The 20,947-nt window shown below is 40.7% G+C and overlaps 1 protein-coding gene across 8 annotated transcripts in view; it reads right to left on the reverse strand.

Moving 5' to 3' along the window:
• The window catches only part of TRMT9B (tRNA methyltransferase 9B (putative)), a 126,281-nt gene that overhangs the window by 19,151 nt on the left and 86,183 nt on the right, over positions 1 to 20,947 (reverse strand). For 5 of the 8 annotated variants that reach the window (XM_039378561.1, XM_027735963.2, XM_039378557.1 and 2 more), the window contains one exon: positions 11,251 to 11,403. Coding sequence is in view for 1 of the 8 variants with exons in the window: in XM_027735961.2 (XP_027591762.1) it covers positions 3,197 to 3,225 (29 nt within the window). In the remaining 7 variants the exon portion in view is untranslated. Of the gene's footprint in view, positions 1 to 493; positions 1,134 to 3,196; positions 3,593 to 8,218; positions 8,404 to 11,250; positions 11,404 to 20,947 lie in introns of those variants that run through there. The other 3 variants (XM_039378560.1, XM_027735961.2, XM_039378562.1) reach the window with 3 other exon arrangements.

Raw genomic sequence — 20,947 nt, forward strand, 5'->3', positions numbered from 1 at the left:
GAATTATAGTTTTCTAAATTTCTTCTGTTTCTTCAGACTCAGGGTTTGCATTTAGAGTATTATTTTTTATTTGATTAGTTTTAATTTATGCAGTATAATTCTTCTTTTTTTTTCCACTCACTTTTGTTGGTGCTTATGTGGTACTTTATCTAATATACAAAGCCTTCCCAATTAAAACAATTTACAAACTGACTTAGGTAAGACATTCAATTACTTGAAAACACATCTTCTGCTGAAATCTTAGTGACAGAAAGATAAGCAGCACGTTATCAAGTAGAATCCCAAATTGAGGCTATTAATGGTTACCTTTGATCCCAAGATGAAACATAAAATGTTGCAGAATCAATTACAGTAATTACAGAACTACTAAGTGGTTTCTCTTGGTACATCTCATAAACTACTCTTGATTATCACAAGCTTATTACATCTGAACATATAATTTCCTATCTTAAAATATTCATATACAAATGTATTCAGTGTTCAGCATACTCACCAAACACAGTTTCAAAAGAAGGACAGATCTTGTGGCAGTGTTAGGTATTAAATTAACCTAAGTAGATGACCACCAGAAGGAGAGCAAAGACAGTATTACATTTTTGTTATCCTACAAAACTAAAAAACCTGACAGATAAGCTTTTTTTTTAATTGTTAGTTATAGGAAGTCATGTATTTACATTTGGTTTCTTGAAAAAGTAAAGGTGTCTCATATGTCTTTGAGGCTAGTGCTCAAAGACAAAAGGTTATCTTAAGCACTCTAACAGTAATTGGGTGCTTACGTAGCGTACAAAGGCTTCTGCAAATACAAAAGTAATCCTATCAGGATTCAGAGTAGACACAGAAAAACTGCATTATGTTGTCACTAAAAGGTTGAGGTGTAACCCTCCATGAAGTGCCAACACAGGTTCTTCCAGTTGTAGCTGTAGTAGACTAAGCAGTGTGAAGGCCTAGTGGTCCTGTAGTCAAAATCCCTAGAAAGGACCCTTGGTGTTTATAAATCACCAGAGCTTCACTGAAAGACTGTTTCATTTTAAATGCTTTGTAGTATGAGTGATACCTTTTTACATAACTTGGCATTTCTAAGCCTTCTATTTTAAGGTTAAGAAAGGACTTTACACAATGCAATTTTTCCTGATCAGCATGGAAAGGAAAAGCTCTCTGAGGGAGCTGAAATTTCATTTAAACACTACTAAAGTTCTCCATTTGGAAATTATTTTAATATTTATTTACTGTGGCCTTTTTAGGTATATTTTCTTTTCCTTAAAATCAGTGTTTTCCAGGAAACTATTGTATGATGGAGAACAAGAGTTGATGCCTACAAAAATCATTATCTGAAGCATCAAAATAAATATTTTCTTAGAAGAAATTTGGGCCATAAGTAATTAATTTTTCCAAAATTACTGCATGTTAACATTTTCTTCAAAATGGAATATTTTTCAACAGTAAACCACAAACCAAGTTATACAATGCCTTTGGTCCAACTGTGTTCTTTTGAAATTTTTCTGAGGAAAAAATCAGGCAGGATTCAGTGTCATATGAGTTTTAGTCAGCTACATAAAGCCTGGCTATGACAGAAGTATTTATCTTATTTTTTAATAGACTTTTTTCTCCCAGTAATTCAGTTGATATTTCTGCTTCCATTTATGAAGATACATACATAATTTTTGAAATACCAGTGTCTTTACTCTTAAGCAATTTTAAACCAAAGGACTTTGTTTTTTCATTCTAAAATTATTTTATAAGCATATGGAAGTCTAAAGTATTTTTTCAATCTCTTTAATCTTCATAAATCTAAGCGACATGCGGCCCTCAAGACATGGTTTTCTGGCACACAGGATCATCCCATCTCTATTACTACCTATAAACTGACCCACATATACCCTGGTACTGCAAAGACATGAACATCTGCTGTAAAACATCTTACCAACCTCAGGTAGCCTATTAATAATAACTTAAGGCAGGAATTTGCACATAACATTTTTCAAGACCAAGTCTTATACTGTTTGTACTGTCCCATATTCTGATTCATCCATCCAGAACGGACAGTAGAATACCTGCAAACCTGAGTGCACGGGAAGTGTTTATCCCTTGATGCAGGGCTGATTTCCAACTCTGTTCAACAACATGGTCTATAAGAAGCATATATTACTGAAACAAATATATACTCAAATAAATATACTGATGTACTAGACTGAAAACAAACTACTAAAACGAAGCCAACCCCCTCCCTGGGGTCCATTATGGGGCACTAAGAAGTCCTAAGAGGACCAGTTCTGTTGCTCATAAAGAGGCTGCTGAATGTTTTTCTTATCTCTTCTCGAGTTTCATGCACAAAATCATAAACTCCAGCAGCACGCTTCACCTGAACAACTATATCAGCAGGGAATGTCATCCTGTGCACTACATCAACACAGTAGGGCTGCTGAAGTAATTCTACCAGAAATTCTTTGCAAAAGAAAAGGAGCGGGCAAGCTGACTCCCTGAGGTCTGGCTGCTCCCACTGACGTTCAGTGGGAATGAAAATCCCTTTACAAACATTCATTAAGCAGCGAACACTCTGCAACGCTGAGGGCTCTATGGGGAGGCAGTACTTCGGTATTTCGAATTTTCTAGGAAAGGAAAAAAAAATAATTATAAACTATTATGGCTTAGGATTGCTCCAGGTCATTGGTTAAGACTGTTTGCCAATGCACAGCGCCTACTTAATTTTTAATTAATCGGCAACCACGGAGAAACTTACTATTTGTCTTGCAAATTCCTCCCCCCCTTTTCCCTCCCCCGTCTCGCAGAAACTCCCCTCCCCAGCTGCTACACCAATTTCAGCGCCAGCATCCGCGCTAGTTCCCAGCTCTGCAACCCGCGGCTCCTTTCAATTAAAATGGGACGTGGGAGAAAGCGGGGGGGGGGACGACACGTGTGTAAAAAAATTAGTTAAATCTCGAAATCCTTCCCTCCAGGGGTGGGTCAGCACCGGAGGGGCGACTCCCGGCTCGGCGGGCAGTGTTTTTAAGAGGATCGTCTCAATTTGCAAAAATGTGCCGCGGCGCTTTTTTTGGATGGTCTAAGGTTGGGGTGGGGTTTTTTGCTCTTCCTCGCCTCCTCTCCCTTCTCCTTCCCTCTCAGGCTAGCCCTGGGCGGCGGGGGGGTTTGCCCTCCGCATCCCCCCCGCCTCCGCGGCCACCTTCCCCGCGTTCCTCACCTGCACCCGCGGGGCGGTGGCGGCTCCATCCCGATCCCGCCGCGGAGGCGGTGCTTGGCCGCGCCGGGCCGGGCCGGGCCGGGCCGCGGGGGGGCCCCCGGCGGAGCGGTGCGGAGGGGAGCCCTCCCCGCGCCTCTCCGCCGGGGGCCACCCCGATCCGCGGGTCCCGATCACTCACATCCCCGCAAGCAGGAGGAGGGCGGGGAAAAAAAAAAAAAGAAGGCCGGGTTATCAATTCCCTGTTAACTCTTCTCCTTGCGGTCTTGTCTTATCCCTTGGGCGTCTTCTGCGAGGAGGGTGGTGCTGATGGAGATGATGGTGGCAGTGGGATGCTCCGTCAAGGGAGGGGCGGGGGGGGAGCAGTAGGGTCCCCGAGGTCCTCTAAACCTAGGTTGATGGGAGCCGTGCTGTCTCTGCTGGTGGCAAAAGCGGCCAAGGAGGATTAGCCCTTGCTCATTTAAAGGTTAAGCTCAAAGCTAACCTTTGTGACTCGGTCCTGTCTGCAAGTCTTCCTATCCTGTGAGCCGTGAGAGTGAACAATTGCTTTCTCCCCCTACTCCAGCACCGATTCCTATTAAAGCAGTCTAAAAATAGCAGATTGTTTCTATACTTTCATATACTTACAGGTGTTTATTAGACAAGTAGACAAACCACCAGCCAGGACACCGATACATTTAGCACTATAAACATGAGCTAAAGAGATAGTCCTGTCCCAAGACCTTATAAATTACGTATAAGAGATGACAGATAAAGAAGAAGGCGATGAAACAACACCAGCTAGTATGACAGGGAGGGAACTCAGCACAGCATTGCACAGAGTACTGAAGGTATTGAACTATACGCTGTTACACATAGTCTTTTGCTCAAATCAGCTTTAAAGGTATCAGGAGACAAGATTATGGAGAACATAACTGTGTATTGATGGGATTTTCAAAACTGCTAAAGTGACTCAAGAACATGCATTCCTTTTATTTTGACAATCCCACGTGAACTAGAGGATTCAGGGGAAGATTATAAGGATAACATGAGAATAACTACACTGAAGACACATAAACCTAATATTTGTACCAAGCCTAATAAATGTACCAAAGTCATGGAGTAATGAGGAAACTTTTGGTCTCCATTATCAAGGTATCGGACAGCTAAATAACAATTAACCATCTTAACACCTCCAAAGAGCTTTGACTAATCTGTAAGACATGAATATCCTTTACAAACATTGTGTTGACTTGTCCCTGTTATTCCATACCTCCATGTACATCTGCTAATTTAATTCTGTAATGTAGAGTCAGCTAAATTGGCTGGCGCAGACAAATTAGGGTCTGCCATTCCCACACTCTTTCAGATATCTTTTCTGCGTGGTGAGGTTATATATGCTGTATTCTTCCTTCAGGTTAAATTCCTCAAGTGTGAATACCACCTGGTCCATGTTACTTGTTGACATAATCATTGACTTATTTTAAAAGCTCTTCAGTTTGAAATAACTGCCTCAAGTTCAACCTTCTTAGAAAAAGATTCTGATGTAGACTCTTAAAACTCTCCTGTGGTGAATTCACACAGACTTTCCCCTTACTACCTAATCTTTTCTGGACACTCCTTAAAAATACAATTATATATTGCTCCTATAGATCCTTTGCACACTTCCTGCTTCTGATGCATTTGAAACAGATGTTAGTCATGTAACTTAATCCACTTTAGGTAAAAAAAAAACAAACAAATTTACTAAGGTCTCATCATGGTATACAAATTTAGGTAGAATGAAAATAGAGTACTTTTTCCTTTGAAGTACTATGCATCTACATTTACATAATAAATTGCAGTCCATAGCAACCCCTCTTCCCTAAACAATTAAAAGACCTCATCAAAATCAATTTTTTCTATATTAAAAATTATTTAGGCCACTAAATTAAGTGACCAAAGGTTGTGAAAGCCAGAAGGCTGCCCATGAAACCGTAATTCAGACCTCTTGTGCATGTGTATTGTAACCCTGTACTTAATTATGAGCTTGTCTGCAGAATGCCAGGCTCAATTTGGAACATTTGAAATTTTGTAGTGGCAAGCATGTGAGACTGGCTAATTATGTCACCTCCTGTGTTCCCATCCATTTATTCCTTTACTTACTAGGGTCTCTCTTGTGCTCATCCCTGATCATCTCTCAACGTGGAGATTTCTCTTTCCTGGCCTGTCTGAAACCCTTACCCTTAGACAACCACTTTCGTAGTCAATCAGGTAAAGTTTGTTACCATAGGGTCACAGAAATTGCTAATTATTCCTTCAAAGGTTATTTGTGATTTTTCTCCAAAGTTGAGGAAAAAAATTAAAAGGAATAAAAACAAAACAGGAAAAGAGATTGAAAAACAAGGAAACAAAAGTTTCCAGGTTGAAGCAGTAAAGAAATAAGGAATTGAGGTCAGTCTTCCTGATATCACAGACCTGTCTTCTTACAAAGGATCAGCTCTCAAATTACAAGCTTTACAAAGAGACAGTTGTAGCTGAAAGCAAAAGGAAGCATTAAGTTGTCTGATGCCTTGGAGGGGAAGGATCATGATGTATTTATAAATAAAGCTGCAGTGTGTCAGTGGACATTCTGGAAAACTGATAATTTTGTTTTTAGTTTTGTGATAAAAACTCTACTTTCTGGCTGCTTCTCTTGGAAGAAGGCCTCACCAGGCCAGGTTGGTGAATTTGTTCTTCCCATAGAATTATGTTACTGTCAAACTGTAATGTTGTTTTAAAAAGTTTTCCAGCAGAACTAACAAAATTGAAGCATTGGTGTTTATGATACTACTACAGTGCACTAAAAGCAGTATTTCCATTCATTTATGGGAAATTTTAGACCCGAAAAGGCTAAAGCAATAACTATTCAATATTCTTTTTTTTTTTTTTTCTGGAACATGAAGATTCAAAGAAAATTTGAGCTAGAAAAACATATTATTTTCTAAATGAAATGGAAATACTGCTTTTAGTCCACTCTAGTAGTATCACAAACAACACTGTTTCCATTTTCCAGTCAATCTCAATATCACAAAACTTATATTTTCAAAAGAGTTGCTAAAAATGGTAGTTATTCTCCTGAGTGCTTGTGTCTTTCTGACCCTTTCCTATACACTGTCTTTGCAATCATTAGCAGTATAAACTTGATTTCTTAAATAAAAATCAGATTGTCTTCTTGTTATTTTCTTCCAGGAGTTTCAATAATTAAAAAAATCCTCAAAATTGTGATAATACTCTATGCGGAGCCATGCTGCAGGGTACAACGGATTTATTTTGAATGGGATAAGAAAGCAGAACTAATTTACCGAAAGTAAATTAGTTTACTGCACATTAAAGTGCAGTAAAATCAAACACTCATGACCTGAGGAACAGAACTGCGCAGATATTTTTTCCTATAGGCTTACTATGGAGGCAAGTTCATATCGTGGGAGATTTTTAATGTGTGGCCTTCAAAACCTACCACACAGAGCTGCTGTGGGGATTAACTGGTTAAGATTTGTAAAGTACTTTGAAGCTTATAAGGTATTAAGTTGCATAAGTGCTAAGCACTATTATTTAATACTTAAGTATTATAACCAAGCTTTACAGGACAACTCACATTCACCTCACTAGAACAAGTCTTTGTGATTTCACTACAGTTGTCGCAAGAGGTAAAGCAAGCAGAACAGACCACAACAGAGGGAAATTCCTTTCTTGTTTCACGATCAGAGACTAAAGTAAGATACAACTGTAACGGTGTTGTAGAAAAATTAATTGAAAAATAGTTATTAGGAAATGCTATAGTAGAAATCTACATAAAAATGCAGGGCTCCTTACGGTGCCAGTTCTGTCATTTGTACTTAAACTATGTTCTATCTTACTCAGACAGACCAATGGACTATTCTCCCAGAAGTACAACTCCAAACCCCAAACCCATAGCTGAGTGACAGTAGGGATGGGTAAAATTTGTACATTCTAAGTTGTACTCCATACATGTTTTAGCTTAGTTAAGTGAAAAATTTGGAAGAAAGATGAACACTGACTGTTGTCTTTATCAATCAGATTGAGAATACCTTTTTTTGATACAGTTGCTTTGTTGAGTTTAATTTTGGTATCAACCTTCTTCTCCCTTGTTTTGTAATGTCAGTTTTCCATAGCAGAAGTCGTCATTGGTATTTTTGTGGTAGCAAAAGGACAAAGCACTGGTTAATAAAATAACAATGTAAACCAGAGATAATATGATGTAATTTTGAGCCGAAGCATGTTAGAGACAGAGGAACAGAAGTGTTTCAGGACTGCGGACAGGCACATACTGTAGAGGCTAGGGTGGCATATAGGTGGGACCTTGAGCTGCATCCCAGCATCTTGAAGTCACAAAGACCTTACTGGTATGCAGGGAAGGAGAGTTTGGTTTATTTACCTTACAAGGACTAATTATTATTCAATGGCAGTGTCTTTGCAGGACAAAACACTGAGTACTTAACATTTCTTGTCTCTGCAACAGCGCTGCAGACATTTCACAAGGACAGACTTTCCAAGTATATGCATTTCCTCTGTGGCTAAAAACAAAGATTACTTTCCTATAGTGTTTTGACATTTTGATCTGAGTTTAAGCATATAATACAAATTCATTTCACTGAAAGTCTCCAGTATGATCTGAAATTCAGCTTTAGAGATAAGTAAAGGCAAAAGAGGGAAAACAGAAAGTGAGTAGTGTGCTTGCACAACAGAGATTCATGTCCTTTCCTGGGTCAAGGAAGCTGCAGGCTCCTAATGGTCCTACTTCTCTTTGGAAAGCATATACTTCGCTTCCTCTATTAAATTACCAAGAATCATTGGTAATTTAACACAGACCAAATTATTTGTCCCAAAACACAAATAAACTCCATGAAAAAGCCAGAGTTCAATTTAGCTTTCTAGACACCGATCTCTGGCACAGATTGCTTTAATTTAGACACAGCTTAAAACAGACTAGAACAGTGCAGTTCAGAGAAAAGGTTGTACGGTGGCAAGTTTGACTCTACAAACTCTTGTTGCACAGTGTCTTACCAGGCTTTTGAACAGCTGTCCCAGGAGATGTGGGAAACTGGAGATAGTACACTTTATTCAGATTCAGCTCCTTAAGCTCAAATGTGTTTGCACAGAGATTCAGGGCTTCTTTGTTCTCAGCAGGTTTTGTAGGTTTTCCAACCTTTTATCTGAGGCTCCGCTCACATCCACAGTTGCTCACCCACCTCCAGGGTCACAGTGAAAGTGAAAAAAGCAACACAGCTGTAACATTGTTTTCTTTTGTCTTTTTAGGAACCTTTTTCTTTGAGTTCCTTACTGCCTTCTGTTTTGTTTAAAGAGTGTTAAATCATACAACGGCAGTTGTTCATTATTCATTTTAGATTCAAATTATGGGTTAGTTACACTGTTGCTCATACCAACAGTAAACTACTTGACCTGCATTAGTATTCTTAATGTTCATTTTCGCAAAAGTGAAATTATGTTTCTGAAAGAGCAGACATTTACCAGGTGCATTATAAATCTAGTTAGAATTTGAAAAAAATACAGTTGGCTCTTCTGATGCCTGAGCTTGAAAGATACAGTGACTGCTATCAATTTCACATTGCAGACCATCACACACGCAGTTTGGAAACAGGTGGATGTGGCTCAGTTGTCATGTGATTTTAGTATAGCGAACAAGGAAAACTTAAACACTGTAAAAATAGAACCATCAACAAATGTTTTCAAATGTTGCTTAAAACAGTGTCTGGTGTACAGGACACCAAAAATACAACAAGCAAGCATTCCATCAGTCCCTCCATGCCATGGATCACACACCACTAAAAGGTGGTACATAAGTTTCATGCTGGCAGTAGCCACATGAGGCTACACAGTGGACAGTATTGAAAGATAGCATGTCCACAGCCTCCTCGTATTCACAGCAGACCAAGATCCATTACAGCAAGACCACGTATGTCTTTCTTATCTTTTCCTTTTTTCAGCTGGCAGATGTGTTTAGAATAGGACCTTAAATACCATCCTTCTCTGATGAACTATCTACCTGAATTACTGCGAATATGTCAGATCTTTGGCGTCCTAAGCTCCCAGCGGAAACTATTTTCCTGGGGCTGTGGAGTCCACTGTTTTTTCTCCTTCATCTCTAGGGCTACTATTCTTCCCACATAACCACATCCTATAACTGTCAGGACCAAATAGACCATGGCCCAAAGCACTGAGCTCTGTTTTCTTATGCATCTACTTATTTCATGGGGAGGTTAGTCTAATTTAACTCCTCCTGATCACCAAGAAGCAGAAAATATATGTGTTGGGCTCCAGATAGACCTTCTAGTCTAAAATGTATCAGAGTTAGGAAAAGTCTCACTTTAGCTGCATATGTTTATAATGCAAATTTCTATCCTAAGTAGAGAAAAATATTCTCTCTTGACAAGAAAAGCTGTTAACATCAAAGAGTCTGAATTTGAGTTCTCAATATTTCTAAACTTATTCCCATGATATTCCTCCTGCATACTCAATCCAGTAAAAAGCTGAAAATGTCTCTTCTGCTCCTTTGTATTTAAAAAGAGATTGATGGAAAGGAATTTTTTTGCAAGTAGTATTTAGAGATGACTCGTAGATCCATTATATTCCAGGACCTTTTTCTGTTCCTTTACCTTTGCCCATTTTTAAGTTAAAGTAACAAAGTGAAATGTCTTATGGTTCATTGCAAATATCAAACTGATTTTATCTCCCTTCTTTTCAAGTTTAATTTAGTTTTATGAAAAGATATTTGGGGGAAAAAAAGGAACAAAAAAATGAAGAGAACATTACTAAAAATAAATTCAAGCAAAGAGCATGTGATGAAGAGTTGCAGAGCCTTCTCAGTCTGGAAAAACAGACTTAATAAAAAATGTGCCTTTTTCTCAACCCTATAACAATTAACTTAATATTAAGTACAAGCTTCTTAAGATCTGGGGAAAACTCCTATTATTGTTATGGGTCCCCCAACAGGGGGATGGGATGGGCAAATCTCTATCCATGTTTATCACATCCTCACCAAAAACTTGTCTCTCAATCCCTTCATTCCAGAGTCTAGCTTTCTGCACCCTCTTATGAGCAAGAGGAAACTCAGATTTACCCATGCAAGTGGAAATGGAAGTGAGTGCTGAAGAACAATGAAGTGTTATTCTGGAGAGCACACCTCAAATATCTTTCTCAAAGGCCATCTCTAACTTCAGATAATATCTTGTTCACAAAAGAGGGTCTCCAGCCAATGTTATGATAGATGTCTGATTCAGCGATCAGAAAGTCTTCAGAATTCGGCTTTGTAGGGCTGAAGAACAGACTGTATACCATATACTACCCAAAATCTGCTCTCCTAAATCCCTGTGCCCCCTCCCCAGGCCACAGAATTGCAGGTGTGCAGGTGTATGAAAGCACCCATAGGCTATCCTCTGGATAGGAATTAAGTCAATTATTAGGTCCTGGAAATCTTATTCTCTTATCTGTGTCTGAAACTTTTCAATACGTTGTCCAAGAAGGAGAAAAGCCTTGGGGAAAATCCTGACAAGGCTTCTGAACTGCTATTACAGCCCCTTCCAGTTTCAGGCTACTTGAGGTTTAGGCAGAAAAGAACACAACCTCACTCAGAAATTTTTTATCTTCATTCCACGTAATAGCTCCCTCAGCCTTTCCTCCCAAAAAGACCTGCACTGAACAGGGGGACCCACTGCAGTCACAGTGGCAGTAAGTATTGAGTTGCTATCTTGATGGCTAACAGCTTTCTTGGGTGGCAGTTTTAGTACTGGGAAATGGAATTATGGAACTAACTGCATTTTGAAGAGAGTTGCCCATAATTTCCAGCTGTGTCTTTAACAGAGGTTTCCGCTTAATTGTTGACAACACTTTTCTTTTTATAACAAATCGTCCTTCTGAATTTCACTTTTCATCTTGAAGAGGCACTTTCTTTATTTCACTAAAGCTGTAGGTTCACTTTTCTTATACCTCTGAAGTGGGATCCTAATACCAGTAAGACCACCCAAAATACACAACAGAACTTCAGTAAACTTTGAAATGGCTAACCATTTTAGACTTACCCATACAGCTAGCTCACTTTCTGAGGACTTTCAGATTTCTCCTTTGGAAGCAAGCTGTTGTTGCCAGCAGGGAGGAGAAGCAAACATGTTTCTCTGTTGATCTCACTTGGAGTTTTTAGGCTTTAAGAGAGTGACCAGTAGCAGGAAAAGCACCTGGCATAAGGAGTTAGAAAGATGTGGTTAAAATGCAGTACTCCCAACATCTTTAAATTGAAAAGCTGTGTAAAATGTTCTTCTTGAGCACTAGTTGATTTTAGGTCAGCATTTCTGTTTTGACAGGAATTGCAACAAAGATCTGAAGGGAAATGTCTGGTCTGTACCAGGGAGGGTCAAGATGCTGAGTGTAATTGCTCTCAGAGAAGGACAAAGAGCAGGGAACTGCCTTACAGGAAAAATGCCCAGCCTGTGCTCTCCTCTGAGCCAAGCTCAGGAATTGTCTGGCAAAATCATAACCAGCATCTGCCAAAATACTGCAGGAAGCATGCTAACAGCTATACAGCTTTGACAATGAAGAACAGTGGCTGAGCCCAAGCCCCCGTTTTTCTTTAATTCTTGCTGGTATAGACGTAGACCAAGATCCTGTTTTCCTAAAAAGAATCCTATGTCCTGCTATCTCTGATGAGGCTTCAGCTCAGGCATATCCACCCCTCACAAACAAAAGCCATGTAAGACATGCCACAAAACAGATTTTTCTTTCCAGATCCAGTAGATTACATTGAGGCAATTGCTAATCACCTTAATGGATGACAAGCTCTGAAAGCTGCTCACTCATGGAAAGTAATGAGTTAGTTGAAAACCAGAAGGAGGAATAAAGCTGTGACTAAAAGAACACTATGGCAAGAACATTCCTGCTCTTATTTCCTATTTTCTACAGCTAGAAAATATGTTTCTGCTTGTACAGCATTATGATCATGTATCATTCACAATCTTTACAGCTATCTCATGACTATCTTCTTACTGTAATACAGACTTTAACCTTCTCTGGATATGCTTACACAGTAAATTATTCTGCTTCTACCAGTTTAACCACTACCAAGCACACTTGTCACATAGCTCTGCACTAGTTCTGCATCCACAGTGCAGATTTTTAGAGCTTGCTAACCACATCTCTGCACTTGGACGACATATACAATTCCCACTAAATCAGACAAATGGATGCTGCTGAGCCATCTGTTTGAAGATATGTTTAGTTATATAACCTAAGTTACAAGTACTTCCTCACAAATAAAGATATCTCAGCTTAGATGGCTACAGAGAGGGGACTGTGCACCTGAAATACCCCCACAAGACGGGAAAATACAATGTAGGAACTGTACAAGATCTGTGCCCTTCTGCAGCAGTTTGTGGAGGCCTGGCAGGATCCCTTAGGTCATCACAAATGGCACTGAAATCTATACTTAGACTAATGAACTGAACCCTACTGTCTTCATTTGAGTGAATGTCTAAGATCCCTTTAGTCAATATGAGATCTACTCAGACCTATTCTGAACTCAGTTGGAGTTCAGAAAGCAGAACAGATGGCAAAATATAGGATTTATGAGTATTTAAAAAAAAATGTTCTTTTTGGTCAATTCAGAGTAAGAATCACAAGACTAGACTCTGTTCCCAAATTTGCACTTGCTACTAATGTGAAGTGCCCGTTAAGATTCTTGTGCTGCTTTAATAAATGCTTACAATCAGCACAATTAGAAATTTGACTTGCTTTCCTTGGTATATTACACAGTGATTAACTTTACATATTTGTGGAAGCACATCATCATGGCTAGGCTTCGCGAATGAAGATTTGGGAAGGACTCTGCCCACACTTGCTACAAGCGTGGTGGTGGCTAAAAAGGCCAATATGAGAGAGACAAGATCAGTTGTAAAAGGCACAGCAGAAAGACTCCTTAGGTGGTATCAGCAAGACACGATTCTTTCTGCGTTGTCTTTTCTCCTTGAGAGTGATCCTGCGTGCATTTTCAAAAGAAGCAGCAGCGTTATAGATGGTGTGTCTCCAGACCTCCCAGCTGGAGGCCAGAGTAGACCAGTGATGATGATCAATATGGCCAAGGCTGAGATGTTGCTTTAGGGAGTCCTTGAATCTTCTCTTCGGGGCTCCTCTCTCGTGGCAGCCGATGGCAAGTTCACCATAGAGCAGGATCTTAGGGAGGCGGTGGTCCTTCATCCTTGAGATGTGTCCTGCCACACGCAGTTGTGTTCTCAGCAACATGGCCTCAATACTTGTGACTGCTGCCTGTTCTAGAACAGATGTATTAGTCACATAATCTGACCAGTGGATGTTTAGGATTGTACAGAGGCAGCGTTGATGGAAGCATTCTACGAGACGCAGGTGGTGGCAGTAAATGACCCATGATTTGGATCCATATAAAAGAATAGCACAATGGCTCTGTAAACACTGATCTTTGTACTTTTCTTCAGGTGTTCATTTTGCCAAACTCTTTTATGGAGTTTTCTGAAAGCACTATATGCCTTTACTAACCTGTTGTCTATCTCTCCGTCAATCTTACCATCCGATGAGATGAGGCTACCTAGGTAATTAAGCTACTGGACTGATTTGAGCTCTGATTCGCCAATGGTGATATGGGGATGAAGGAAGACTTCCTGCGGTGCAGGTTGATATAGAACTTCTGTCTTCTTTAAGCTGACTTCCAGCCCAAAGAGCTCAGCAGCCTCTGCAAAGCAGGATGTTAAACGCTGCAGACCTACTTCTGTGTGGGCGACAAGGACGGCAGCGTCAGCGCAAAGCAGCTCTTGGACAAGATGATTTAAGGTCTTAGTGTGGGCCTTCAGCCGCCTTAGGTTGAAAAGGCTTCCATCAGTATGGTATCAAATGTAGATACCGTCCTGATCATCAAGGTCTGCTGTGGCCCTTTGGAGCATCATGCTGAAAAAGATTGTGAATAGGGTTGGTGCGAGAACACAGCCTTGTTTCACATCACTGGTTATTAGAAAGGGCTCAGAAAGTGCATCGCCATATCTGACTTGGCCGTGCTGATCCTCATGAAGTAAGATGATCATTTTAAGGAACTTGGGGGGACATCCTAAACGTTCCAAAATCTGCCATAGACGTTTTCTGCTCACAGTGTCAAAAGCCTTGGTGAGATCAACAAAGGCTACATAGAGACCTTTGTTCTGTTCCCTACACTTCTCTTGCAGTTGTCTGAGAACAAACATCATGTCTGTGGTACTCCTGTTGGCTCTGAAACCACATTGGCTTTTTGTATGTTTTTTGCCAACATACATATATCTTTTAATAAAGGGTTGTTATTTCTTCTATTTTTCCATACTTCCTCGATTGAAGCCCCTTAATTTTGAATTTACAATTGCTGAGAGAGAGAAGTTCGGTCTATCTCATAACTCATCCTCTTTAGCAAACATTCCAGTCTCATCAGACTGAGACAATTGTTAACTTGGAGTCTCCTCCTTGGCATACTGCCCCTTTTAGGTTTGAACGTAGGTTGAAGTTAAGTTTACAGCGCACAAGTCGATTCTCTGTTTGGCATTCTGCACTAGGCATGACGCGGGTATGGTGGACATCGCAGACATCTCTCTGTCACACCAAGACATAATCAATGAGGTGCCAACACTTAGATCTAGGATGCATCCAGGTTGTCTTCAGACTATTTTTATGCTGAAAGATAGTGTTAGTGATGGCGAGCTGTTGCTCCACACAGAATTCTAGCAGAAGGTGTCCATTATTGTTGCAGTTTCCAACACTATGCTTGCCTAAAACTCTTTTCCAGGCTTCAGAGTTCTTTCCTACTCTGGTGTTGAAATCACCAAGGATAATGATCTTATCAGCTGTGGGAATCTTTCGGGTAAGGCGGCGCAAGTCGGTATAAAATTTATCTTTTTCGGCAGGGTCAGCTTGGAGAGTTGGGGCATGTATACTAAAGAGGACAGCATGTTGCTTGTTGTGTAGTGGAAGGCGTAAGGAGATAATGCAATCAGAATGACCTGTTGGCAGATTTTCAAGTTTAGGGACAATAGAATTTTTTATCATGAAGCCAACTCCTGAAAGATGCCTTTCAGTTCTGGCTTTACCTGACCAAAAGAGTATGTAACCAGCACCATGTTCTCTGAGGCTGCCTTCCTCGTGGAGATGAACTTCACTAAGAGCAGCAATGTTGATGTTGAGACAACAATTGTTCGTGGGCAATTAGGGCAGAACAGCGCTCAGGACGTCCGCTATCCGCAGTATCAAGCATGGTTCTGATGTTCCAACATGCAAGTGTCAATTTGGGTACACCCTTGAAGGTAGGTGTATGCCTTTGTTTCTTAGACTTTGTTTGACCACATCAGAAGATGCCCGTTGGCTGCGGTTAACCAACTGGGTGAAGGGTGGAGATGAGCTTTGGTTAGGCCACCTTTTCTAGGCCCCTCTCTGAGTGGAGCAAGCAGTGTTCTCCTTGAAAAAGGCTGCTTGGTCATTCAGGATGCTGCTGAAAGAGACTGTCATCTCCAAGGTCAGTCTCAGGCACCCAATGTCCTGGACCGCCTGCATGCAGGGTTGGGTCTGCGGCTTCCAGGGCACCTTTCACCTGCCGTTTCGACCCTCACCCGTTGCTATAGGGCTTTACAAATGTGGATGTCACCCTTGAGCCTGCACAGTAGATTTTTTAGGTGAGACGCAGCATGCGCAGAACCAGACGAACCCTTTAATCCTAAAGGGATTCATCTGCCAGGGCCTAGTGAGCTTGGACACTGACAGCGAGGTCCTTAGGACGTAGGTTTAATTAGAGTGTCCTTCTCTTAGATGGATGGCCTTACAGGACTAAGCAAGCTCCATTTGCCCGGGTTTGGAATTAGAGTTGTCCTTCTCCTGGGATGACTGCCTGAAGGCTAGTGAGCCCATCCTGCCCATGGACACATTTTTTATGTCCCTTCAGTTTTGACGTCTGGCATGGGAGACCCTGCCGAAGGCAGGTACCATCGCCAGCATAGCTCACAACTTCATAGGGGCACACAAGCTACTTCCCTACTAAAATGGTTAGGGCAAGCCTTTCACTCCCTACTTTTCCCCCAGCCACCTATACTCAAACCCAGGGATATTCCCAGGGACATTCCCTTGCCCTGAGCACCCTTTCAGGATGCTATACTTCCAACACAAACCGTTCCTGGGCAGTAGCCACAGGTGAGCTAAAACAAACCGTTCCAGTTCCTGCACCCACCGAGGGCTTGGGTACCTCCCATGGCTCCAGCCCAGCCTCAGCCACCCAACCCCCAGAGAAACCCATTACCCACCCTGACCTTACCTTCCCCCACCGTGTTACTACAGGTCTTCCCTTGTACTGCCCACCTGCGACCCTCCAAGCAGGACTGCCCCAGCTGTCCTCCCGCCGGTCTGGGGACCCCATGGTCCGCCAGACCCCCTCGCCCCCGAAGCATGTAATTTCCGGGGTTTTAATACAACTTCACAGCATCACTAGTTCTTGTATTTTTTGTATTACTCCACAGTTTGCTTTATGTCATATAAATATATATGCCATATTTTAATAATAGAAACAAGCAATCAGAAATTTTCAGTGTTCTTCTCCAAGAGTCATGCTAATTTCCCTAGTTTCTGTTTGGTATTGTTGCAAATAAAATGTTTTTACTTTGTATACATGTTCCACTTGTTCATTTAACTGTACTTTTCTGTTCTAAACAGACTTTCAGTCTGTACTCATCATGAAACACTCTTCAAGCATTGAGTAGTATGAGGGTTATAGCATCAGTCAGTAGTCTCATGATTCTGCCTTGTCTACTCAGCTCAGCTCTCACAACTCAAACTCTTATCTGAGACTGGAGATCAGTTTAGTAGACATCCCAGCCCAAAAGGCCCTCTACCCCAGGATGTAGGAACTGAATTCAGCCTTGTGGCAGAAAGGTAGATTGTGCCACACCTTTTAAGCATATCCTTATGTTTCTGTAACTTTTCCATAAGTGTTGGTGACCTTATTTAGGAGTCTTGAGAGAAAGTGGCGCTCTCATGGAGGAATATCATAGGAACAAACTCTTCCAGAACTCGTGCTGGTGTTGCATGCAGGATGTACAGTTGTCAAGATCAAAGGATCACCCTAAGGTCAATGCAAACTTTACATTCTGCTATGTACAAGCTTAGCTCAAAAAGGACTGACTGGCTGTTCCCAATGCAGGCAGCACGTATTTCTGAAGTGACTGTACACAGGGAAAAGGAAACTTGTTCCTGTGTTACACCTCCAAATCCCACTAGTTTATTGTTATTACTGCTTTACTTCCAAGAATTTTCAGGGCTCTACAGAAAAAATTGCATTTCAGCAATAGTTATGTGTTTGTCTACTCTGAGTAGAAGAGATGGCAAGTTTTGAAAGAAATTGCCTCAATTGGAGAAAAATTATTGGTCTGAAACACAAACTATTTGTTGGTCAGTGGCAGGCAGGTTCCTCATGTAACACTCTCCACTCTTAGGGACCATTATCCTGATGGGAATTCTCTGATCTCCAGAGAGCAGACTGCACATTCCCAGTCCAAGGCTGCCACTAGGACATCAACAGACTAGGGACAAGATTTTCACCCACAGGGAGGCCCTTCTAATCAGCACTACAGCTTTTATAATGTCTTCACAAAGGAAGCCACATCTAGGAAACTGATTTTTGCTGCCAGGAAGTTTTAACCACCCAGTCCAAGTTTGGTCAATAATGTGCCACTGTTGTGCTGCTTCACTGATTACTTTTGCTTCCACAAAGTAGAAGTGAGTGCGCTGGCTCTTATCTGGCTACACTTCCTTTCTTTCAGAGATAACAAGGCTCCATGGAGAGGAAGACAACGTCAAAAAATCACAAGGTATCAGCCAAGACGAGGAGAACTGCCATTCCAGAGCATCTTCTCTCAGAATTAAGGTGCAATATTTGATACCACCATTTACCTGCAGCTTCTTCTTACACAAGTAGCTCCTACTTACCAGAAGATGCCTCAAATCACCATCAAGCCATGAGCTATAAATCTATATTGCAGAACTTGGTGCATTCCTTTCTACTTAGGCACATACTTGTGATTATTATGCTCACTTCTACAAGGAGCAATTTTTTACTACCTGGAGTAAGGTAAACAATTAGCTTAAATATCTTTGAATATTTGATATTTTGTACAAAGTCTGGCAGAGAACATTTTAAATATAAATATTTACATTACACATATCAGTTATTGGTTTCCTTCTTTTATGTAAGAAGTCTTTATTAGTAAATATTTTCATTTTCCTTTATCTCACTTCTTTCAAAACTATAACACCTCTGTATTAGAAGACTGTATCCCTAGAATTTCAAATTTAAATACAATGAAAACAATAAAATTCTAGTTTTTCTCCAGCCCACACAAATTCGCAAACCTAATGTTTAAAGAGCTATTCCTTTTGGCAACTTTTCAGTTTATTAGCCTTCTTATTCTAGGAATCTCAGGGAAGTGATTTTAGCAAATTAAATCCCATAAGCACACATTAAAAAAAATTATTTGCCATCTCGGTTACAATTTTAAATCATGATTGGATCACTCTATTTACTTCCATTGTCAATAATTTCATTTTGGAAAGAATTTAAGAGAATATTAGCAGAATCTTTCCTTAGCAGTTTATTTGCCAATATTTTACTATTGTAGAGAAGTAGGACCTTATAGGTCCCTATTTAGCATTTCAATTTAAAAAAAAAAAAAAAAAGACACCTCTGATGGATTCAGCTCTGTTAACCTGGTAGCTAAAACTAACTGTCTGACCAGGTGTACTTACCTACCTAACAGTACCTACCTACCTTTCATATGGATAGCAGGCAGCTCCATCAGGCAATTCGTCCCACTCTAAAAAAGGTGGGATCATCTGCCTTCCAGGGGTGTCTCATACTGTCTGCTAAAAGGCTAATTCAACAAATAAAATTGGAGCTCATGTTTAATGTGCTCCAATGATGTGCTCAGATGACTCTGGTCAATTAAGTGGAATACAGCCCTAACAAAGCTATCTGATTTGAGTAAAAAAGATAATTAAATGCAAGAGTACTGTTTTATACTTCTTCCAAAACCAGAAAGATAGTAAAAAGGAAATGCAGGGGCAGATTTCACTGTCATCACTCACATTCAGTAGTGCTTCCTAGTTAAGTTGTTACTGGTTACCAAATCAAACCCGTCTAAAGAAACTTAGCAAAACCAGCTGTTTGAGAGTAAACATAAATTATTGACATAGATCGTATTTGGATGACTAAAGGGAGAGACCAAGTTGTTTATCCAAGGACCAAATCCAGACTCTGTCAGAGTAGGCTACTTAATACATCTGATGATTTGAACACAAGTCTCAAGTCTCCCTTGCTGTGTATAGTGCTATATATCTGCCCAGTTGCAAGCCTCAAGTGCTTCTGCTACTTCAGATAATTAAATTTTAAATCTAATGTTCATATGAATTTTTAACCTGCCATGAAAACTCAGGGCTCATAAATCATTTACAATAACACATGAAGGCATTCTTTGCCATCTCTGACCAATTTGTCCCTCAGATCAACAAAAATCCTTTCAGAACTTTGAGATAGGCTAATATATGCCTTTGTAAAATATGCCTTTTTACAGATCCAGAAAAGCTGGCTCTGCTTTATATGAAACACTTACATAGGCTTACCAGCAAAGATGGAAGGGGAAGTGGTACATATATACTCCTTAGGAAGAACCATCTCAAAAAGGAAAATATACCATCCTTAAAGGCTAGACAGAGAAAGTTATTTTCCTTGACCATAAGAAGTATGGTGCCACCTGACCTAAAGAACAATCTTTGCTGTCATTACTGCTGATGTGGCAAGTTCGGTCTATTCTTTTGTTGGAATACTCATTTGTATCACCTTTGGAAGAAGGAACAGGCAACTTGGAAGGACTTCAAGAACATTGTGATATTATGCAGGGAGAAAATTAGAAGGGCCAAAGCCCAACTAGAACTTAATCTCGCTACTGCGGTAAAAGACAATAAAAAAAATGTTTCTATAAATAACATCAGCAACACAAGAAGCCTCTCCAGCCTTTACTGGACGCAGAGGGAAACACAGTGACAAAGGATGAAGAAAAGGCTGAGGTACACAATGTCTTCTTTGCCTCAGTAAAGTCAGTAAGACCAGTACTCAGAGTATCCAGCCCGCTGAGCTGGACACATGAATGGGAAGCAAAATGAAGTCCCCATAATTCAAAGGGAAATGGTCAACAACCTGCTACACCACTTAGACCCACACAAGTTCACGGGGCCAGATCGGATCCACCCAAGCGTGCTAATGGAGTTGGTGGAAGTGCTCATTGAACCACTTTCCATAATTAACTAGCAGTCCTGGCTAACTGAGAGGTCCCCATTTTATGGAGTTTAGTAAATGGGATGCCCATCTACAAGAAGGGTCAGAAGGAGGATCTGGGGAACTACAGGTCTGTCAGCCCGACTTCAGTGCCAGGGAAGGTTTTGAAACAGATCATCTCGAGTGCCATCATGTGGCACATACAGGACAACCAAAGGATCAGACCCAGCCGTCAGAAAGGAAAGGCAGGTCCTGCTTGACAAACGTGATTGCCTTCTATGACAGTGAACTTCGGCAAAGCCTTTGATTCTGTCTCCCATAGCATTCTCCTGGAGAAACTGCCTGCTCATGGCTTGGATACGCTTCGCTGGGTGAAAAACAGGCTGGATGGCCAGGCCCAGAGAGTGGTGGTGACAGAGTTACATCCAGCTGAC

This window comes from Pipra filicauda, unplaced genomic scaffold (genome assembly GCF_003945595.2).
Source record: "Pipra filicauda isolate LSUMZ 115617 unplaced genomic scaffold, ASM394559v2 scaffold140_size2443280_pilon, whole genome shotgun sequence".
NCBI classification, from domain to species: domain Eukaryota; kingdom Metazoa; phylum Chordata; class Aves; order Passeriformes; family Pipridae; genus Pipra; species Pipra filicauda.